This window comes from Venturia canescens, chromosome 4 (genome assembly GCF_019457755.1).
Source record: "Venturia canescens isolate UGA chromosome 4, ASM1945775v1, whole genome shotgun sequence".
Taxonomy (NCBI): domain Eukaryota; kingdom Metazoa; phylum Arthropoda; class Insecta; order Hymenoptera; family Ichneumonidae; genus Venturia; species Venturia canescens.
The window spans coordinates 24,497,372-24,518,809 of record NC_057424.1 but is presented as its reverse complement, the minus strand read 5'-3'; the positions used below and the strand labels follow the sequence as shown (position 1 = coordinate 24,518,809).

Below are 21,438 nucleotides of genomic sequence, written 5' to 3'. Positions count from 1 at the left end.
CATGTTTTCAGGGAATAATAGACGACGAATAAATCCCTTGAAGGAATTCCTGCATACAATCAACGCTTAATAATAAGAGACGTCGTAGAAAAACTTTTTTCCGCCGTTATCTGGGCTCGATCGGGACTTTGACATTCGCGACGCGTAATCTTCTCGTGTCGAATCGGGGAGTATCATCTTTCGAACAGAACAGGATTGATACATCGTAATCGCGGCGCGCGGTGTATATATACCTAAATGCCGCGTGCCATGAACGAAGTAAAGGTCACTCAGCCCCGGGACCTTACATAACTACAAGGCGAAAGGTTGTCCCATCTTTACACCATCGCTTTTCACGTGTACTACCTCAAACACCCGTTTCAGACCCCTTATTTTTCCCCTCCCAATTTTGCCTTATTATCTCGAAAGAAATATGACTTATTTCCGATAGCCTCGATTGCTCGACGGAAGCTGTTATATACAGAACAAGTTTTTATTTACACTCGCGAGAATAAGCAAGCATAGGGCGATAGGGAAGATCGGTTGTCGCGCACAAAGGGTTACCTATGCATGGGGCATTCCAGGTCAAATCGACCACTTATTAACACGACTCCTTTCGATTTGGCGGAAACTTTTTTATCTTTTTCTGTTCTACCAAAGAAATATTTCAGAAATTTTGCAAATTTTTTTTCCCGATCCAAAAACAATTAGGAATTAAAAAAAAAAATGGCGTTATTTTTGTTCAAAGTGACGTAACGCATTCAAAAATTGTCTCATTGGGACGATTTTTTTTTTTTTTTTTTAAATTTTGTCTTCGAATGTACTTTTCAGAAAACAGTGTCAAAAGGTCATTCAAATCCATCTTCGACATTTTTTTTTTTTGAGGATTAAGATAAAAAACGAAAATTTTGGGATGATTGCCATTTTTTATTTTTTTTTCTTTTCTCCATAAGAAACTTCGACATTTTTGACGAGTTCTCTGAAATTTTCATTCGCTTTCTATTCTTTTGTTCCATTACAAAATAAATTTTTTCTAATGACACCATTTTGAAAATCTATTACCGAGAATCTTAAATGTTGAAAAACAACGATAATTATAAAAATAAAAATCTGCAATGATTGGAAAAATTTCAATTTTTTCAAAAAAAAAAAAATAAAAAAATTAAAGACAAATGAAAATCAATGTAGAACAATAAAAAATCTGCTGCTTCGTCGAAGAAGAAGCCGGTTTTCAATGGATTCCATTTTTTTTTTCTTTTATGGGATATTATGTGAAAATTGCTAGAGCTAGAATGAAAAAAAAAAAAACGATTTTCGCAACTACCGTTTTGCCATGGTCCCCCCTGAATATAAAACGAATGCCAGGCGCGTGGATGAAAATCCGTTGAAGAGGAACTCGCGCCGGTAAAAGGTCCATATATATCCGTTGCGGTAACCTTCTAATCGGAAAGTTGGTAGCGTCACAATATAAATAATTTTTATTAATATGCTGGAGGAGCAAACTTTTGCTCTGGCCCTGACAATGTTGATCTTGGGGTTTCAAAACTTTGTGAGTTTAAACCGACCGGCACCCCGTTTCATCTTGTTTTTAGTTTTTAGTATATGTAAATTTGAATTTTCGTCCTGACGTCAAAACGGTTTACGAGCGTCCAAGATCTTCACCAAATCGCTTCACAAACTTCACACGAAACGATAAGACGTATTATGAAGAGTAGTTCCTGCGGGTTTTAATCCTTACCGCGCATCGACGACGCGTTACGAAGCGTCTAACGACAATTTCTTAACCCGACCTTGAAGAAGTAACTCCCTCATATTATAGTTGCGCAGATTAAAAAATAAAAAAAGGAGAAAAAAAACGAAATACGTCGCAACGATGGATCACGATGAATACAAGAGGAAGAAAAATGCTGCTGTATCGTGGCTCGAGAATAAGAAATAATGGAAGCGAGCTAGATTGGGACTTGGTTGGAATGAAAATTAACAATTCGGTATGAACGCTCTACACTCGTGCGTGTGAGTCATATCGATGAGTACACGAGTGAATCCAATCGATCACAAAGCGAGTGGTCCAATGAAAATTCCATCGCTTATACCGGTGTTGCACGCGCGGGTACAAATAGTATGTATATATACATATATAGGTAGTGAAGGATCGTATCATATATGCTCAATGAGTTTTCAAGAAGTTCGACCTTTCATAGGAGGCATGACGAGAGGCTCTACAGAGATTGTTCAACGTGGTCTTTAACGATAGATCAACGCGGATGATCTTCTGCTTTCTGCTGCCAGGCGAGAAAATACAACGAGCATCTCTCCGCGATTGACGGTTTCGTCTTTTTATTTATTTATTTATTTTTTTACTTCCTTCCCATCGCAAATAGCTATAATTGCTCTCTGTAAACACCGGCAGCTTTCCATACAATCGTCTGTATAAATACCGCATTGGTGGTTCGAAACTCTCCTTTACATCTTCTTTACCCCTGCGCTTGCTTTGTCATAACGATCAAATATTACATTTGATCGCGGATTATATCGGATCTAATTCGAAACGACTTTGTTTAGCCGAAACAAATGTTTCAGACTGTCTTCGGATGCAGGTTGCAGGTTTTTAGCTTTCTACGATACGAGACACATCTCGGATAATGTGGTGAACTAAATTATATTATATATAGTTTTTGACGTTTGAATGAGAAACCAATGAATTTGGAAAAAAGCACCGTTTTATTTTTTCAACCATTTTTATCTTCTGTCAGGTCGGGCAATAAAAATCAAATGAAATGCTTTCTCGCTTCTGAATCGTAGTTTCTGTCGTTGCACGTTTTTGAAGGAGGCAGCTCGAACATGGAATTTCAATTCACAGTATTAACCGGCTGAAGGTGCAGCAATGGTAACAGTATTGTGGGCCTATATCGATTATTCGCGCCATAGGTCACCGAGGAAAAGACGAGAATTCTTATTTTCAAGTCGTCGTACAACAGCAGAGGACGTTTGTCATACGGTCTAAAGAAAATTTCTTTGCTGCTAATTCTCCTGTGACACTTGAACGGCTCGCGTTCATCTATTTAAATACGTGATGCTAACAATGACATCCGTCAATTATTTATTTGGACAAGAATGCGTCAGACTCGGCTCATGAGCGAATCGGTAGAGAGGAGCTTCGTGACATCATAACACAAATTCTTGTCCTACGCTTTCTTTCACTCTCGCTGCTGCGGCCGGTATAGCGCCACATGTACAACTCGTTTGATTGCACAATTCCACGCCCCTTTACTTCTATTCGGCGATGATCGGAGTTTAAGCACAGCTTTTCCATAAATATCGATGATTCTTTTGGCTCGTTCATCGAGTCATGAACCATCGAGATACGTAATCCGGAGCAAGCTCGAGGATTGAATAATTTTTCTCACCCCCCTCGTCGCCCCCCCCCCCCCCCCCGACGCGCCACGGCATCATCGCCCCTTTCCAATTCTCTTGTTTGCATTTTTATTACGCCAGGAAGAAGACGTCTCCGTTATACCAGAGTTCTCGTTTTAGCCGAGCGTGAAAGCAAACTGTCTCAAGGTCGAGGCAACTCGCAGCTAAGCCATGCACAGACAACTTGCTAGACATTCCAAGTTTCCTGATCGCGCGTTTACGGCTGTTGCCCCCCCAGAACGAATAAATGTTTGAAGCGAGTATTAAAGTGTCTATCATCGATGTTATTTATCGTTGCTAATAATTCTTAAAGGATCCGCGCGGATATATATTGGCAAATCTGTAACAAAAGATCAGATTTTTCCTTACATCGTCGTTAGTTCGGTTTTCCAATAATAAATAATAATAAAGTGAGGGATTGCATGATTCAATAAATATGGATAGCGTTTTCGAGTTCGTAAACTTATATGCTTTCCCGATGCGTTCTTGCACCTAGTTGATAAAAATATCTAAATTTTATTGAAGCACATGACGCGAAATCTGGAAACATGCTGATCAGCTTAAAAACTGGTGCCAATATGACCTCGCATACGTTCGAATGAAGAAAAGCCTCGAGCAGGGCTCCCTTTTAAATTTCGAAATAAAAAAGAGAGAATTCGGAGCGAGCATGCAGGTAATTCATTGGAATCCTCCAACCCTCTTTCCCCGGCTTAAGTAAGATGGTTAATTTGCATAATAATGGGCTCGATTATGCGGGACCGGGTGTTCTCGAGCGAAATCACGGATCATCCGCATAGAGCAAACACATTTACTTGTGATAGTGGTAATATGGGAGAATTCAAGCAAACAATAGGCTTCGATTTTCTATATATGGGAGGACAGTGACATTTGTTACGTGTCCTCCGTGCGGATCTCGAAGTCAACCAAGACGACGACGTAGTCGATGTAGTCACCTTTCACCGCCCTCAGTGCCAATCTAACTCGCGTATACATATCCAGATACGTGTTTGTGTACTTTTTGCGCTGTAGATGCTGGGACGGACGAAATTCTCCCATGAGTAAATTGTATACGATATGCCAAAGCAGGGGTCTCCGGAGTTCTTCATTCTCAAGCAGAGGACCTCTCGTTGCTCCCTATTTACGATCCTACTACACCATTCGCCATTTTTCAAAATATCTACAAAATCACGACGAAGAGTCTGCGGGCACGAAACAGATGAAATCGTAAATTTATATTCTGGAAGAAAATTGCATTATTAGACCGAGTTCCAAACTCTTGCTTCCTGGAAATGACATGCGCGCACCGTTCATTTGGAGGAAGCTGCGTTTTCGATTGTAATGTTTTTTTGTGATTGTAATACAATATTATCGAGCACGGATATAAGCTTTAAGGAGATTCCCTGTGTTAACCGGCCAGAATCAATGTTACCAACATCCGTTACAAAATGGCGATTAGTATCTCGCCTATGCCCAACCGTCATTTCACACGGCTTGGGGGCAAACCCAAACAGCCGGTTACACGCTACGTGAGTAGAGCTCGCTCAAAGAACGAAACGAAACTTCCTGTGGGTGAACGAGCGCGCGTACTTTTACCATCTTTTATTCCTTCAAAGTCTTTTACAAATTTCAAGTTATCTAATTGCTCGCAGGTTTTATTTGCGCACGCACCGCTTCAAATTGAGTGGTAACTCTCCAAGTTGCGAGGCATCGAAGACGAAGGCATTCCATTCTCGCGAAATTCAGTTTCATCAGAACGGAGAGTGCGACTATTTGAAACGTCGCGAAAAGCACTTCAATCCATTTCTATATAGACCCCCAAATCCCGAAGACAATTTCCTGCAAATAGCTGTATCATAAATCTTGAATAAAACGATTATTTGAACGATGCGAACTCTGTGATGATAGCGTCATGGAAAAAAATGCTACGGAATAGCTTGATTACCAGTCAAAATCCTTTTTTAAGAATCCCCGTTGACTCGTTCTTACGTAATAACTTTCGTATTTGCAACTCGGCTATGGAAAATGCTTACATTACAGAAATAAGGGGGATGGCTCCGATAAAAATGCATCTTTGAACGGAGCAATACCAAACCTGTTGTCTATACATCGTATCGCGATAAATACATACAAATCCGTTAGGTCTTGACTGTAATTACCAATATTCTCTTTCATCCTGGCGAGTGCTTGCACAGCGGATGAAATCGTATATGCTCGATTGGGCGTTTTTCTGCTGTTGGCATGCCTATCGTGCATCCCAATTTCTGCTACTCTTGATATACATTAATATTGTGAAAACTGACATCGAAATTGATAAATACTAAAAAAAATATGTATGCCTGTTTATATTCGAGTCTAATATTCGTATGGATATTGCAAACAATCATTGCAAAAAATGCACAGCGATTGATCATAGTTTCTATGTTTCTTCTCGGCTCATTTTACAACGGGAAACCCTCGCATATTTGCACAATAATAATAATAAAAATAACAATAATAATAATAATATCGTAATCGATCTTCCGGCTTTTTCATGGTCACGCGTACTCATATCTGTGACCTTCCATGTTATTCTTTCATTTTATCTTTTCATATGGAAATGAATAGTCGTTTTCTTCTTGTGCCATCGTTCATCTCGTTGAATTGTCTACTACGAGCTCATGCACGGAGGATCCGGTGAAATGCGAGAAACTCGTGTTTCATCGGTGTTTCCAGTATACTCACCGGATTACACGATCCCTGAGCATTGGGAATTAGAGTCCTCTCGAATTGTGGTCGATTAATGCCAAGTCAAATTACGAATAAGATTATTCCATAATATGAGGAATTTCTCAAAATGCGTACAATACACTACTATGTGAATTTGATGATAAAATTGTTCACAAAGAATTTATGAAAATCAGTCGATCGTGCGGTCGACGCACAGATCCTGGTTTTGCCCTGACACAAATAGTGGCATTATTAGATGATTTTGGTAAAATAATCGATAAAATATCCATCAATGGAATATATGGAGATTTATAATTTTGTGGTATATGGATATTGAAATAGATATCCTTGCGTACGAAGTAAATAATTAGTATTAAATCGTAGAAATGTTGTTTGGTGAGCTTGTAGTCTCTGTAAAGTTATTAAATATGATTATGCAATTCGAAAAGGAGTTTTAAAGGAGACGCTCACATTGTGACACGACAGTACAGGAGAAGGACGAGCATATATGACACATAGTTGAAGCAGTTAGTCGGGTCGGCGATGAGGAGATCTTTGCGAATCTCTAATTCTCTCTTTCTCTATTCCCTTCTCATTCCATCGTTCTTTCTCTTTTACTCTCTCCTTTTTGCATCTCGTTTCTCGTCATCAGTTAAGTGTTGTCGGCGCAAGATATGATATGCACTGTCGTGGTGCGTTCACTGCATTTGCTCATCCGCTCATCTCGACCAGTCGTGTACTTTCGCGGATACTCACCAAGGAATTCTTCTCCCTCAATAGAGAGGGGAAAAGGACTGCTCACAGAACTCGCGAAAACCACCCACTGGATCGTGAAGCAATGAGAAAAAAAAAAATCAACACATTTATTCATGACTATCGTACACAGTTGCGGTCCAGTTGATATTTCATTTTATCTCGTTATTCCAATCTTTGAGTGCTCATCCACGAAAATTGGTTTTGGTACTCAAATTTTGTTATTATTTTCTTTCGAAATTCAAACTCAATTTCGTTTTCACAAGCATTTATGTATTCCTTGGTTTTTGCCACTTATTAATTATACACCATTTGGGATTTAATCAAATGTGAACATATAATAGATGAGAAAAAATAAGAAAAATTGAACGAATGCCATTTCTTAGAAATATCATTTTGACTGTTTAAACTATAAGTCGAAGTGTTATTTGACGATTTAACACCAGAGTATCCGGTTGCTCTCAAGTAACGATAACAAGTAGATTAAAAATGAGGCGGAGATGTTACGAGTCCTTGAATCATGAGACCAGTCACACCCAGCATATCCACCCTGATATTATGGAGACTAATGTGATGGAATTATTGTTTATTTGTAGGAAACATACCGGGTATGGTCCACAAACCATTGCAATACGTTGATATTTCGTTGAAAATTGACAATTCGTTCGTTCGTTCGACTCTGTTATTAATATTTAAAGAAGGAAACTTATCCATAGATAATAGTAATGCTATAATAAGTTGTGGCTTATATGCAGTGTTGAACATTAACGTTGCTGTAATTCTTCGACAGTCATTATGCAATGAAGTAACACCCGAGAAGAGCTCGTGTAGAGGAGAGAATCGACCTAGACATTGCAGCGCCCTCCAACGTGCCTTCCATCCGCATTTTTTCTTTTCTCCGCTTTTATCATGTGATCGAGGATTTTAAATTCTGTATATTCGATCGATAAAAAATTATCACATATTTATTATTCGAATTCTCGACCAAAATGAAAATCTATTCGAGAAATTCGTTCCATACAATGAGCCCCCACACTCAACTCCATGAAAATTCATTGTTTCTCGATAGTGATAAGATTGTATGTGATTTGAACGAAACGCAAAAATGAAACGGATTTTTAAGATGTTCCTTGGAGCAGAATCATGAACCAAGTAAATGGTGCAACACGCTCATAATAATGTGCTCACTAAGCAGAACACAATATACCATTTATAGGGTACGAGCAAGCTGAAATTGGATTGACAAAAAATATCAAATATATTTTGAGTTATAAATAAAATGTAAAACGGAAAAACAATAGAGTATCGCTTTGGTTAATCGTGCCCCGGTGAAATTAGCATGATTCGTGTGGTGACGAAAAAGCACTTGGAATTAGTGTGCCACTAATATCATCATTCATCATTAATCCTACATGATCCACTATCCGCTACATCCATCATCCGCTAAAATAATGGATTATTGAAAATCTAATTATTCCTTCAGCAATGTGGCTAGAAAGATGACGCGGACGGAGAGTTAATATTTTTTTTTGCATCCGAAGATGCACTGGTCAGACGAAGTGCATTGTGAGGAGGGCAGGGATGACCCCTTTCACTGCACCACGTTGCTACGGACGGTGTATATAAAGAGCCTCGCCTCTGACGAAGAGGCACAAGTACCAACCCATCTGCATCTCAAGTTGTCCTCTCGGTTGTCACGTGTGAGATTATGTATACCTTTAAGGTAAGTTTGGTCAAAGTTAAAAAGCAGAAAAGCCAGAGAAAAAAGGACAGATCGACACATGACCCGTGCCCGAGCCACCAATAATTATCGGCTGAGTTTTTCTTGCTCTTTCAAACGAAAAAAAAAAGAAAACAAAAACGAACATTTTATACGTTTTTGAAAGCAGTATTAGTCTATCATGAGAAACGCTTTTATTGGTGAAAATTCCTCATATTTAAAAAAAAAAAATATTTACGGTCGTCCACATTTTACGATTTCACAAAGATTCGAGTTTTGAAAAAACCTGTTTCACTCGGTTAGTATTTTCCATCGGTTGAGTACTTTTCCATCAATTTTTCATGAAAAAAATTGGAATATTTCAATTTCTAGCCCTTAATGGAGGATGTGTCCGTTTGCGAATCTAACGAAATTGCATGACGGTGCGGTTGAATTTTTGAAAGAATCATAGCTAACATATCAAATCATAGGATCGAAAATAATCTTTACGATTCGTCGATTGACTTCGAGTGATCTATAATTTCGGGAAATTCGATTAAATTTTTCATTTGTTTAAAAATCAATAATTTTACGGTAGTGAAAGATTGTCCCTACAGAATATCGAATTTTTAGCTATTGAAGATGTGTGACCTTAAACCTATATGAGCGAATATGCAAGATCAAATCTTTCTTTGTGAACGTAATTTTCATGTTTCATAACCAGTTAGACTACCCAATTAACCGCGCATTAGAAACATCAGACCGATGTGCAGTATTATTAAATAGTTTTGCTGACGAGGAGCGAGAAACTCCGTAATTTATAATTCCTTATGCAGTCGGGCGTTTATTAATATTTTTCCATCTGTTCACTACACAATCATACCCTGATCGTTTCTTGTTTCCGCGCAGCTTTTCAACGATCGAACCACGTGCACCACGATAAACGATCAGTTCTCAATCAATCGAATGTGATTACATAATATGAAAAAAAAATTATTTTCGAAATTCGAAAATTTAAACGCGATTGCGTAGAGATTCCACGAAGCAAAACAACTGTGTGTGATTTTCTTTCATCGAAGTAATGTTAAAAAACAATAAAAAGAAAAATAATTTTTTGCAAAATACTGAACATGGCTCGTCCAACGATGGCTAATAAAATTCAATACAGCCCTGCTCGTTAAACAGAGAACAATCTGTTTTGAAAATTTGGGTTGGTAACTGCTTAATTTTTCCTACGATCTTCCATAGGAAAAAATATCAATGTCTCCATAAATTCCTTCTGTCACATTACAAATTCGGGTGGATTTTTATTGAAAAATAAAAACGATCTTTCGTCATGAGAAAATTCGAATGAAGATTAACGATTTGTTGCATTGTTTAAGGCGAGATTGAGCACTTGAAGGCTTTCGCGGATCCGTAAAAATTTAGTACACCAGTCAGATTTTTTGCACGGTCGATAGTTCGTAGCCGGCGCAGTTCTACAGTTATTACGCTTTATATTTCATAACGTCATTTCCACTGATGTAATACTCTTCTCTCTTTCTAATTCGTGTTCCTCGAGTCGAGTTCTACAACTGAGCATTATCATTCGATTCGAGTGCCCTTTAAAGCAAAGCGCATTTGCTCTGGCCTTACGAAAATGTTGACGATGAGAAGTATTTTACAAGGAATTGTCTCGATAATAAAAATATTTTAAATATCGTCCAAATTTTCATTTTCTCTCTTGAGATTTCTCTTTTAATGATCAATCTTCAACAGTCAATTTCTTTATCAGAATGCCCGAACCGAATCCTGCGCCATATTAAGGCATTGTCAAAAATGAATTTATTTATTTAGATTCGACTGGCATCGAAATTATCAAGGTTCGTAGCGTCCCAGCATTCTGTGAATCAATATTGATCATGTCGTAACAGTTGGAAATATTGAATGGTTGATTTTTCAAAAATGTTATATTTCCATTAGCGGATTTTTGTGTATTACGTTTGAAACTGTGTTAGTTCGCTGAGTAATGAATGCGGAATTTGTCATTCAGGTGATAGTAGCAGTCGCGCTTTGCGCGACTGGGACGTTCGGCGCTCCACAACGCGGTGGAGGTGGTGGTGCCGATAAAGATGCTGTCATCACCTCTCAGCAGCTGGAAGTTAACTTCGACGGCAACTACATTAACAAGTGAGCGGTTACGATATTTGTTTTGTATCCTTTTTTTTCTAATTTATCTGGTCGTGAGTGCGCATCGATTCTGACAATATAACCAATGTCGGAGAGAATAAAAATTCACTTGCGCATGGCCACGAGACACGTGCTTTATCAATGATTAAACCTCCATGAGAGCGGTTTGAAAAGGTTTAATAAAATCGAAAAAATATACGATATTTTATTCGAAATAATAATAAACGAATCGATTAATGGAATGAGGTGTGATTTTAAATCTAAAATTTGTTCATGCACGACCAACAGTAATAAAGATTTAATTGCATCCCAGTCAAAATATACGGAACAAAAACATTTTTGAGGCTTCTCGAAATGACGTTTTTTAGCAACTTTTTCAACGGTGGTCCGACGTCAACGAATATGTGTCGCAGCATTATCCTCGAACGATCATTTTTGTTATCATTACTGTGAACATTCGGAAAACGATCAATAACGATGTTCATTGTGCCAATTTTTAGTTTCGAGACGAGCAACGGAATAAGTCATCAGGAGTCAGGACAGCCAAAACAGGTCGACGGTGAAACACCTGTGGTATCGCAGGGCTCGAGTTCTCATACGGCTCCGGATGGTACCCCGATTCAGCTAACGTGGACAGCAGATGAAAACGGTTTCCAGGCTCAGGGTGCTCACATTCCAACCGCACCCCCAATACCCCCAGAAATTCAGAGGGCGCTCGAATGGAACGCGGCACACCCTGAAGAAGATGACGGTGGTCAGGGCGGAGGACGACCACCCGCGAGAGGTCGTTGAATATTTCGAAATTCCGTAATAGAACAATAATTGTTCCAAATTAAAACTTAAATTTTCTACTGATTAGAGGCAATTGAACAAAAATGGCTATAAATGAAGCTGTTTATTTGTAAGCGAAAATGGGTAACTGTCGTGCAGCGGTGGTGATCACAGCCAAGTCTTCTGTCACGCAAAATCATTGATTGTTTATTGGTTTAAAGAAAAAAGTTGTACCACTGCAAATGGTTTATAAGATATCCATTTTCAAAGGAACAGTTCTTTCGTTCATTGATTAAAAACGATAAATCACAATTTCAGGTTAAGCGATGGAAATCGAGGGAAAATAGGCATGAAACGAAAACAAACGATATAATGAAAGGAAACAATATATATATATATATATGAAATCGTGATCCCGAAAAAGAAGCTGGCCTGCTATGGACGAAACCCGCGAGACGTCGATCTACCGATCCTGCATCTCATTGATTAAACTATGTATACGATAGTCTGGTACATATAAATATATATATTATATATTAATATATTAATATAGAGAATACAAAAAATCACGAAAGACAACAATCGAACATTGTACCGGCACAAATAACTCTCTATAAAATATTAATATAATAATTATATGTACATGCGTATGTGTGTACACAAACGCGCATCAAGCATATGAGTTTGTACGTTTATGAACACACAAACGCGTCAACGTGAGAATCTTTGTATTGTCATAAAAACGAAAGCAACAAAAAAAAAAAAACGAAAAAAAGAACCGATTTAGTGAAAATAAAAAACAAGCATAACCGTCTATTGGCTGCGTCGAGCAGTTCTCGGTGGTCCTTGAATGTGTGCGAGCCATGAACGCAAAAGTAGTACATTACAGCTCGAGTCTTGTGATTTTTATATGTAAATAAAGAATATCGCCGAAACATTGGTCTTTTTTCATACCCTTGAATTGTTATTCTGAATAGAAAAAAAAACCAAGCAAACACAAATTTCATCATTTTTATCGTACCTTCGATGGAAATCGTGCCAAAAGTTGCGAAAATAACTGAAATCGTTTTGTTAAAATTATCTTTTGTTTTTTTCACTACGCTCACCTCGCAAGAGATATCTGGAGAAATATAATCAATTTTTCATGGACTAAATTAAAAATATGAGAAAAATTGAGCCCACCGGTATGCTCCTATATATAACTCCACGATTTTTTTCATGTTCTAGAGTAAATACACTATACATGAAAAGCATTATGGGCAGTGAAGTAATGCATTACATCTATTCAGCCAGGGTTATTATGCCCTGGCGCAACATTTGGATTCGTAAGTGCGGCGACATTTACGATCTGCCACGTTTTGTAGTGCTCCCGGTGTTTCGTTGTACCTTTACGTTGCAAACGAGAGAGAAAGTATCGATACGGTGGAAGATGAGCTAGAAGTGCATCCTAGAGAACCGCAAAAGGTGCAGCTCGAAATTCTCATGTTATATACGTACAATTATGTGGATGTATATAGATGTGTGTATATGTAAGTAAATATAAAGGATACATGGATACGTTGTATCACGGTGCCCTCATTGCGAGGTCGGGTTAGGTCAGGATGCTCATCCCTGATCTTTGAGACAAATGCGAGAGCTCCAATTTAACAGATTACCATCTCTTCTAGTTTTCTCAAAGCAAACTGAGAACGAAAATTGATGCTGGAATCAACAGCATTTTTGTTCGATCAACGAATTGGAGGGAACAATATTGAATCATAAATTGAACGAGAGATTTCGGCTCAGATTTAATATTTTGAAATATATTAAGAAACGAATTGATGATTGGAATCAAAGAAACTCATCGCTCGGTATCTTGCCGACAGCGAGAGTATGCCTTCGAATGATTGAACTTCGTGATCTTTTCGGTTTCAAAGGCCATTCGTTCGTTTAAAATATTTTTCGTTTTTATTGCTCTCTTTACGGTTTTACTGTCGGATCAGGTTATGGAAATTATGATACCCGATTCTAAGGGCCTCCGGGAGAGGGGAGGGGGGCTTGGCTCACCTCGACTATTAACGACCTCACTAACGTAGTTTCTTAAATATTTTCTGATTCAAAAATCGTCAAAGTAAAAAAAAGACGAATTTTCTTAAACCACTGCCCTCAACGGGAATATAGAAAGTAATCTAACGATTTATAAAATATTTCCATTTTCCACTCGAGCAAGCATTCAGTACCATTCTTCAATGTTGAATAATGCATTTCGAAAAATCATCATTTCAATGAAAATGGAAAATCACCATCAACTCTATGGAAATGTTTAAAATATTCAATCATTCAATGACATTTTTCGAACTTATAATATCGATTTTTCACAGTGTCGGTCAGGCTATCTGCTAGAATTTCAATAATGTTATAACGGATCACTGATCATCATCTTTTCACAATTCGTCTTTCTTAAAATTCGTTAAGCGCATAATGTTGGAGGTGATGAAGGTAACAGTGGGAGGAATGTCTCCGGGACGAAAGGTCACTAATGCATTAGACGATTCATCGATTTTTGTAGTATAAAAAGGCGGCACCAGTGAAGTTTGACCATCAGTAGTGATTCGTTCGATCTACCGTAACAATCAATAGAGAAAAAAATGAGCAAAATTGTATTTGGTCTATTGGCCCTTGCGGCCGTCGCATCCGCCGGTCTTTTACCACACGAGCCGGTACCGATCGTGCGCCAGGAACAGGACTCCAGCCCTGACGGTTCTTTCTCAACTAGATTCGAGACCGGAAACGGAATTTCGTATCAAGAAAGCGGAAGCCTCAAGAGTCTTGGACCCAAAGACAGTGCTCAAGTTTCGGAGGGTGTTGTCAGCTACAATGCTCCTGATGGCACTCCCATCCAATTATCTTGGCGGGCCGATGAAAATGGATTCCAGGCGAGTGGTGCCCATTTACCCGTTGCCCCACCGGCACCGCAAATCCCAGAGGCTATCCAGAGAGCTCTCGCCTACATCGCCGCTCATCCCTACGTCGAACCCAAGAAACTCTAAGATGAAAAGATCATTTTCTTCCACCCCGAGGTTGAGCCCATCGAGACCACCGGTTTTCGATCCATCGATTAAACGCAAAGTTTTCGATAGCAGCGAAACCTAGGATACTTAATAGACTATAGTAACAAAAAATGGTTCATGAAGCCTCGAATTTTGAATTCCTATTTCAATCAACTCCAATTATTTTACTATACGCACCATTTTTATTACAGATATATAATTCGATATATCATTTGATCGACGATAGCTCTGAATAAAAAACCTTGTCAACAATCCAGATCGAACATACTCTTCATTTTACAACTCCTAGCTGCATTATAGCCTCGAAATATTTATGTTATATGGAACCTGTATCCTCTTCTATTTACCCATCGCTTCATCGGAACCAAAAATCCCAGAGGCTATCCAGAGAGCGCTCGCCTAGTTATCCTTACGTCGAACCTAAGAAATTCGAAGATGGAAACATAATTTTCCTCGAACGAAAAGTATCTTGTGGTTTCGGAAATGGGGCAGGGTGGGGGGAACCAAACGGCCTTGTCAACTCATCAACTATAGCCAAATCTAGGACACTTAATAGATTGTAGCGTAGAAAGCGGTTCATGGAGTTTCAAATTGTCATCCTGGGTTTCTGGTGGACACCAAGAAAGAATACTCGCTATTGAATCTCATCAAAACCATCTGTCTCGAGTCCTACAGTCGCGCAAAAATGTCTTTTGACTTTCAATTTACTCGAACCATTATTGTTACGGACAATTCGACAAAACATCCCGCGAATGTCTGATCGACGACAAAAAATGTGAATAATAAACCTTGCCAACAATTCAGATAAAATGTGTTCTTGATTATGTAATTCCTGACCTATTTTTGCGTAAAAATAATTATGTAATGTGCAACATATTTTCATTTTAAAAGATACCATTTAATTATACGAATAATTGAAATAGAGAATTGCTAAATAGACAAATAAATATCTAGTTGGCTTTCTCATGTAACTGACCACAGGTAAAATAAGTATCGATTTAGCTTAAAACCCAAGATTTCTCATTTTGTCTTTTATTCCGATCCAGACGTGCCATGTAGATAACAATGACAACTGATCGTTATATGGGATATAAGAGAAATTAGCTCGAACTCATGAGTATATCAGGGGATAGAATGTGCAAGAGAGAGCGCAAGAGAGAAAAAAGAATTAAAACTATTCGAACATATATCGTGCTGAGTCTTCGAACTCTTTGAGATTTCCCACATAGTAACGATAAAACTCGGCTATACATCCACAATTAATTTATCCGTTCAAAATATACGGTTAAACGACCACTCTTAACAAACGTATGTAACGACTGGAACAATAAAAATATAGTCTCTAATAAAAGTTCCAGCAACCGGTAACGCGAAAGCATTATTCCGCCCTGTGATCGGATTATGATGAAATCTAGCTATTTTTTCGACTCGGTTGGCAATGTCCACTTTCCTTCCCCATCGGTTTGGAAGTTTGAGTCAAGTCTAAAATTTTCGTGCATAAAATGGCAAAGTAATTTCCCGTCAGTCGATTTATTTGGAGTCGTCAACGCGCGATTTTCACTCTATCACAAAGTGCTGAACTTTGCTTAATTTTTTAACTTTCCTCGTAAAGATTTTATTACTCTCCCAAAGATTTCCGCTAATATTGTCTCATAAAATTCATATTGTTATTTCATTGACAAGTGAATTATAAAGTTGAATATAATTTCAGCTTTTTTTTCTCAGACGTTTATTCTCGAAAATTTCGTAGCTGTTTCTGGATAAAGTGATTTCACCTCAGCGAATGAATCTATGTACTGCATAATGGGAAGGTGACAAAGTCATGGTGGCAAGACGAAAAGCATAAAATATTGTATGCACCCATGGAATCGTAAAAACATTTATTTCCTCTAAATGCATTCGGCATTGGAAAATTTGAACGGAATTTTGCAAGGTTGTTTATTCAAATGTACGTATTAAACAAATCATCAGTAACCAGTCCCAATGGTCCAATCATTTTTTAAATCGCACGAGAAACTTTCCATTTGGTATGGATATTATGAGTTGGAAAAGTTGCAGCAAAGAAAAAATTCTATTTCATAACTATCTGAGATGAAACGAGAAAATTTATCATTCATATAAAAAAAGACGTCGCAGTACGATGGAATGAGCAAATAACTCCATGTTCGGAGAGTATTGTCTCATCATTCCTTATACATCACTCAACCTTAAATGTCTGTATGAACTTTCAATTTTTTTCCACTTCAATGATGCATCTTTCCGAGTGAATGACGATGTTTTGGTATTACTGCAATAAGCACTGCATACCGGAATTAGGATGAACAAAAAACATCGGAAGTCGTAGGTTTTCAGCATAGTTGATGGTCATTTTACCCGTAGTCAGTTATAGGAAATACGATTAGATATTTTTCTGTGTATTTTTTGAATTCTCTATGTTCAGATGTTCTATGTTCTCTATGTGGAGAGGAGATAGTGTTCATATGACATAAATATTTCGAGGCAATAATGCAGCCAGGAGTAGTAAAATGAAGAGTATGTTCAATCTGGATTGTTGACAAGGTTTTTTATTCAGAGCTATCGTCGATCAAGTGATATGTCGAATTATCTGTAATAAAAATGGTGCGTGTAGTGAAATAATTGGAGTTGATTGAAATAGGAATTCAAAATTCGAGGCTTCATGAACCATTTTTTGTTACTATAGTCTATTAGGTATCCTAGATTTCGCTGCTACAGTTGATGAGTTGACAAGGCCATTTGGTTCCCTCCCGGATCCCTGGCCATAACCATTGAAAACTTTGCGTTTAATCGATGGATCGAAAACCGGTGGTCTCGATGGGCCCAACCTCGAGGTGGAAGAAAATGATCTTTCCATCTTAGAGTTTCTTGGGTTCGACGTAGGGGTGAGCGGCGATGTAGGCGAGAGCTCTCTGGATAGCCTCTGGGATTTGCGGTGCCGGTGGGGCAACGGGTAAATGGGCACCACTTGCCTGGAATCCATTTTCATCGGCCCGCCAAGATAATTGGATGGGAGTGCCATCAGGAGCATTGTAGCTGACAACACCCTCCGAAACTTGAGCACTGTCTTTGGGTCCAAGACTCTTGAGGCTTCCGCTTTCTTGATACGAAATTCCGTTTCCGGTCTCGAATCTAGTCGAGAAAGAACCGTCAGGGCTGGAGTCCTGTTCCTGGCGTACGATCGGTACCGGCTCGTGTGGTAAAAGACCGGCGGATACGACGGCCGCAAGGGCCAATAGACCAAATACGATTTTGCTCATTTTTTTCTCTATTGATTGTTACGGTAGATCGAACGAATCACTACTGATGGTCAAACTTCACTGGTGCCGCCTTTTTATACTACAAAAATCGATGAATCGTCTAATGCATTAGTGACTTTTCGTCCCGGAGACATTCTTCCCACTGTTACCTTCATCACCTTCAACATTTCGAGGTTAACTAATTCCATGCAAGCTTCAGTTTGGTACGGGTGATCGGTCAGTGATCCATTGCAAGATTATGGAAATTTTAGTAGGCAGCGCAACAGTAAATCCCAGAGCCGAAGCGAGAGATGAAATTTGAGAGGTTTTTCATCAGTTGATGCTACTGTATTTTCATAAAATTGTTTTCAGTCTCTCTTTTACGATTATTTTGATCTTGAAATCAACACCATGAGCGTTTTTATTCCCCTTTTTCCAATTTTTAACGGAAAATTCATAAGAAAAAGTCGGAATGATGGTGGAACGAACTCTCACGTATGAATCGTTGGGCGCAATGAAAAACAGTGAGGTTGACATTGTTACAAACATGGCAGAACTGGATCACGTCATATATCCCCTAAACCACTACAACTTAGTAATATAATTATTGAGAACGAGACAAAGATGATTGCAGCAGAATCGAAACCAACACCAAAAAAAAAAAAAAATGGATTCACGATCACCCAACTTGGCGTCCTTGAATATATTCGTGCGTATACGTAATATTCGTTGATTATCGTATGATGCCATGAATTTTTCGTTGACACCACTTTCAGAGATCCCCGCAGGCGAGAAGAGGAGAATTCGACGATCTCAATTTTTCTTTTCTCGACATCTTCAGGGTTAAAACGTTCAACGAAATTTGTCAAACACGTGAAATGGCGACATACACAAATGCTAATGGACAAACAACATCGTGATTCGGCATTCCATGTTAATGACTTTCATTTTGTTCTCACGTGGAACTGTTGAATTTATCGTTTTATTATTGGATTAAGAATATATATGTAAAAATACAGCGCTTTTTAGAAAACGGTATGCTAGCTAAATTAGATCCAGGGTATAAGCATTTATTTATCATTGTAGGGGACCATGAGATAAAATCAGGAATATATCTATTCAATTCGTGGCCCTGAAACTTACTAATGTTTCATTTATAGTCAAATTGGGTAATTTTCTGAAGACTTTTTTTACAATTTTTAATGGGAATAACTGTTTTCTACTTCATAATGCACCGATGAAACGAAATTTATTTTGTCTCATCGGTTTTGCTCCAGTTTTATCCAGGCAGCAATCACTTTGTGATATATTTTTTCCACCTTTCCATTAGCATAATAATGGCTACAAAATTGAAACCGGCTGAAGGATCAACATGGTTTTCTATTTACTTTATCCTGTTGATTCTTTGAACAGATGTGAAATTGGGGAAGCATTGAATTTTTTCGATACGTTAAAAAAGAATAATTCCTCATCGCATTTATATTTTTTTTTATGGCATTAACCATTGTAGAAATTATAGTGTATAGCAATAAATACTAGTCAATTTTTTGTCATGGTATATGAGTAACTCAATCGTATATATTCTCGACAATTCACACTATTTCGCTCAACCGAGGCCCGGACCCCTTCCAATTTTTCAGAAACATCATAAATAAGTATCGAACGAGAAGACCTATTTTCAACTATTTTGCTATTTATATAGAAAGATATGATGTATATAGAAAACTTGAATTTTGTTGAACGCTCGAGGTATGAGACTGCTGGCGGGTTTGAAAATCCAAAAATGTATCGTAAACGACTCGTTCAGCTCCCGAGGCAAATATCGATTCTCAATTAACCTTTAGAGGACCGGCATTTGAGAGTTGAAATCGCCCTTGAAAAGTGCTTAAATTAGTGTCTGGTATCGCGTATCAACTACATACAAAGTTCGTATCGCAGGGTGAGCCGATATATCGGCTTTCCATTCCTCTAGAGGTTAAAATGAGATGGATTGAGTGTGGTCTCCCATAACCGATTATCTCTCTTGCCCAAACATGGCAACGTCGTCACATAATCGTGGTTCACCCTGGCTTCCTCCAATTACGAGTTTATGGCTTGGGAAGCGAAAGGTGTAGAACATCCTCACGAAAATTCTAACGCGTGTTCGCATACACGCACAGCGGCGCACACTTGTGAATTGACATTTAGCCGAAAAATCAAGTTTTGGCGAAATATGAGTTGTGGGGACGTGAACCTACCGGGTGGCAGAGTATAAAAGTACTGATGAAAGCTGTATTTCGATATCAGTAGTCAGTCGTACTTCTTGGGAAAAGCAACCATGTGCAAAATCTTCGTTCTTCTGGGCCTGGTGGCTGTAGCCGCCGCAGGTGTTCTACCGAACGAGCCGGTCCCGATTGTCCATCAAGAGCAGGACATAAGCCCTGATGGAAGTTTCCACACGAAATATGAGACTGGAAATGGAATCAGTTATCAAGAACAAGGAGTTCTGAAGAACCCTGGACAGGAGAACGAAGCTTTGTCGGTTCAAGGCTCATCCAGCTACAACGCCCCTGACGGTACCCCCATCCAGTTGACCTTCGTCGCTGACGAAAACGGATTCCAACCTCAGGGTGCTCATTTGCCGGTAGCACCTCCAGCGCCGGAAATTCCCGCAGCCATCCTCCGGGCCCTTGAATACATTGCCGCTCATCCGTACGTCGAACCCAGCAAGAAACGCGTCTAATTTTTCAACCCCGAATCCAACTTGACACTATATAAATCAGTAAGAGATTAGTCCATAGATCCATCTTACAAGCAAAGTAACATGTTTCAAACCCTCGAATAAAGCATTTTTTTCAACCTGCTACTTACATTTGTTGTTTATGTTTTTTGACCCGAAACATTTTTTTTTCGTCAAATGCGGTTGCTCTTTCAGAAAATGTTTAAAGGTATCTGCTGCATGGGTATATATATACGGGGAGGAATGTTTCTGTTAAACAATCTAAATGAAATTCTGTGTTCAATCATCATCGGTTATTACCTAGTAATTTTCTGTCGTTCGCATTATTCGTAAACATTGCGCGCATGACGCCAGCTCAGTAGCGATCTGCCTATTGGTTACGCTATCATTGTATTCCACAATATTCCTGCTCCGTTCGTCATAAAAATAGTTAATTGTCTAATAAAATTAATAATATATCACGATAATGACTGACTGTTAGGTCAATATTTCTTGAGGCTTTGTCTTGTATTGATGTGTAATACCTTGCCCATGAATCGTGGTGACCGCAAAAGAGATGAAGGACGAATTGTTCAATCGCAGCCATCGGTAAAATCCGAGACACCATCGATTTTATCAATGGTAATGGATAATGAGTAAGCACAATATTTAAAAAATACAATGGTGCGATTCACTTTTCAATAATAGCAATTTAATATGTAGAGTGCATGGCCAGCGAAATCAAAATAGTTTATTCTGTTTGCTGTTCGACGACCTGGTGAAAGCCTTCGCATAGTCACACGGCCTTGTGAATACAGGCTCGAGTATCTTTACTCACTACAGGGGTAATTTACAGATATAAATTAATAGCGTTGGAAAGTGGCATACGATATGCCAAGAGGGAGGTGCTCGTTTGCAGCTCTGTAAACCATGGTCAAACGCGAT

At 38.6% G+C, this 21,438-nt stretch overlaps 4 protein-coding genes across 4 annotated transcripts; 3 read left to right on the top strand and 1 right to left on the bottom strand.

Annotated features, from left to right (window-relative positions):
* The first annotated feature begins 8,468 nt into the window (after positions 1-8,468).
* Positions 8,469-12,426, top strand: LOC122409452 (endocuticle structural glycoprotein SgAbd-1-like). Its single transcript, XM_043417037.1, has 4 exons — positions 8,469-8,575; positions 10,584-10,720; positions 11,221-11,504; positions 11,810-12,426. Exons 1-4 carry the CDS (start codon positions 8,561-8,563, stop codon positions 11,812-11,814), a joined length of 441 nt encoding a protein of 146 aa, XP_043272972.1. The 5' UTR covers positions 8,469-8,560; the 3' UTR covers positions 11,815-12,426.
* Positions 12,427-14,118: 1,692 nt separating this feature from the next.
* Positions 14,119-14,520, top strand: LOC122409685 (endocuticle structural glycoprotein SgAbd-1-like). The gene has a single exon (XM_043417414.1). It carries the CDS (start codon positions 14,119-14,121, stop codon positions 14,518-14,520), a length of 402 nt encoding a protein of 133 aa, XP_043273349.1.
* A 2,785-nt stretch (positions 14,521-17,305) lies between these two features.
* LOC122409684 (endocuticle structural glycoprotein SgAbd-1-like) lies at positions 17,306-17,816 on the bottom strand. Its single transcript, XM_043417413.1, has one exon. It carries the CDS (start codon positions 17,814-17,816, stop codon positions 17,415-17,417), a length of 402 nt encoding a protein of 133 aa, XP_043273348.1. The 3' UTR covers positions 17,306-17,414.
* A 2,253-nt stretch (positions 17,817-20,069) lies between these two features.
* On the top strand, positions 20,070-20,640 carry LOC122408902 (endocuticle structural glycoprotein SgAbd-2-like). Its single transcript, XM_043416000.1, has one exon. It carries the CDS (start codon positions 20,113-20,115, stop codon positions 20,515-20,517), a length of 405 nt encoding a protein of 134 aa, XP_043271935.1. The 5' UTR covers positions 20,070-20,112; the 3' UTR covers positions 20,518-20,640.
* Positions 20,641-21,438: the final 798 nt, after the last annotated feature.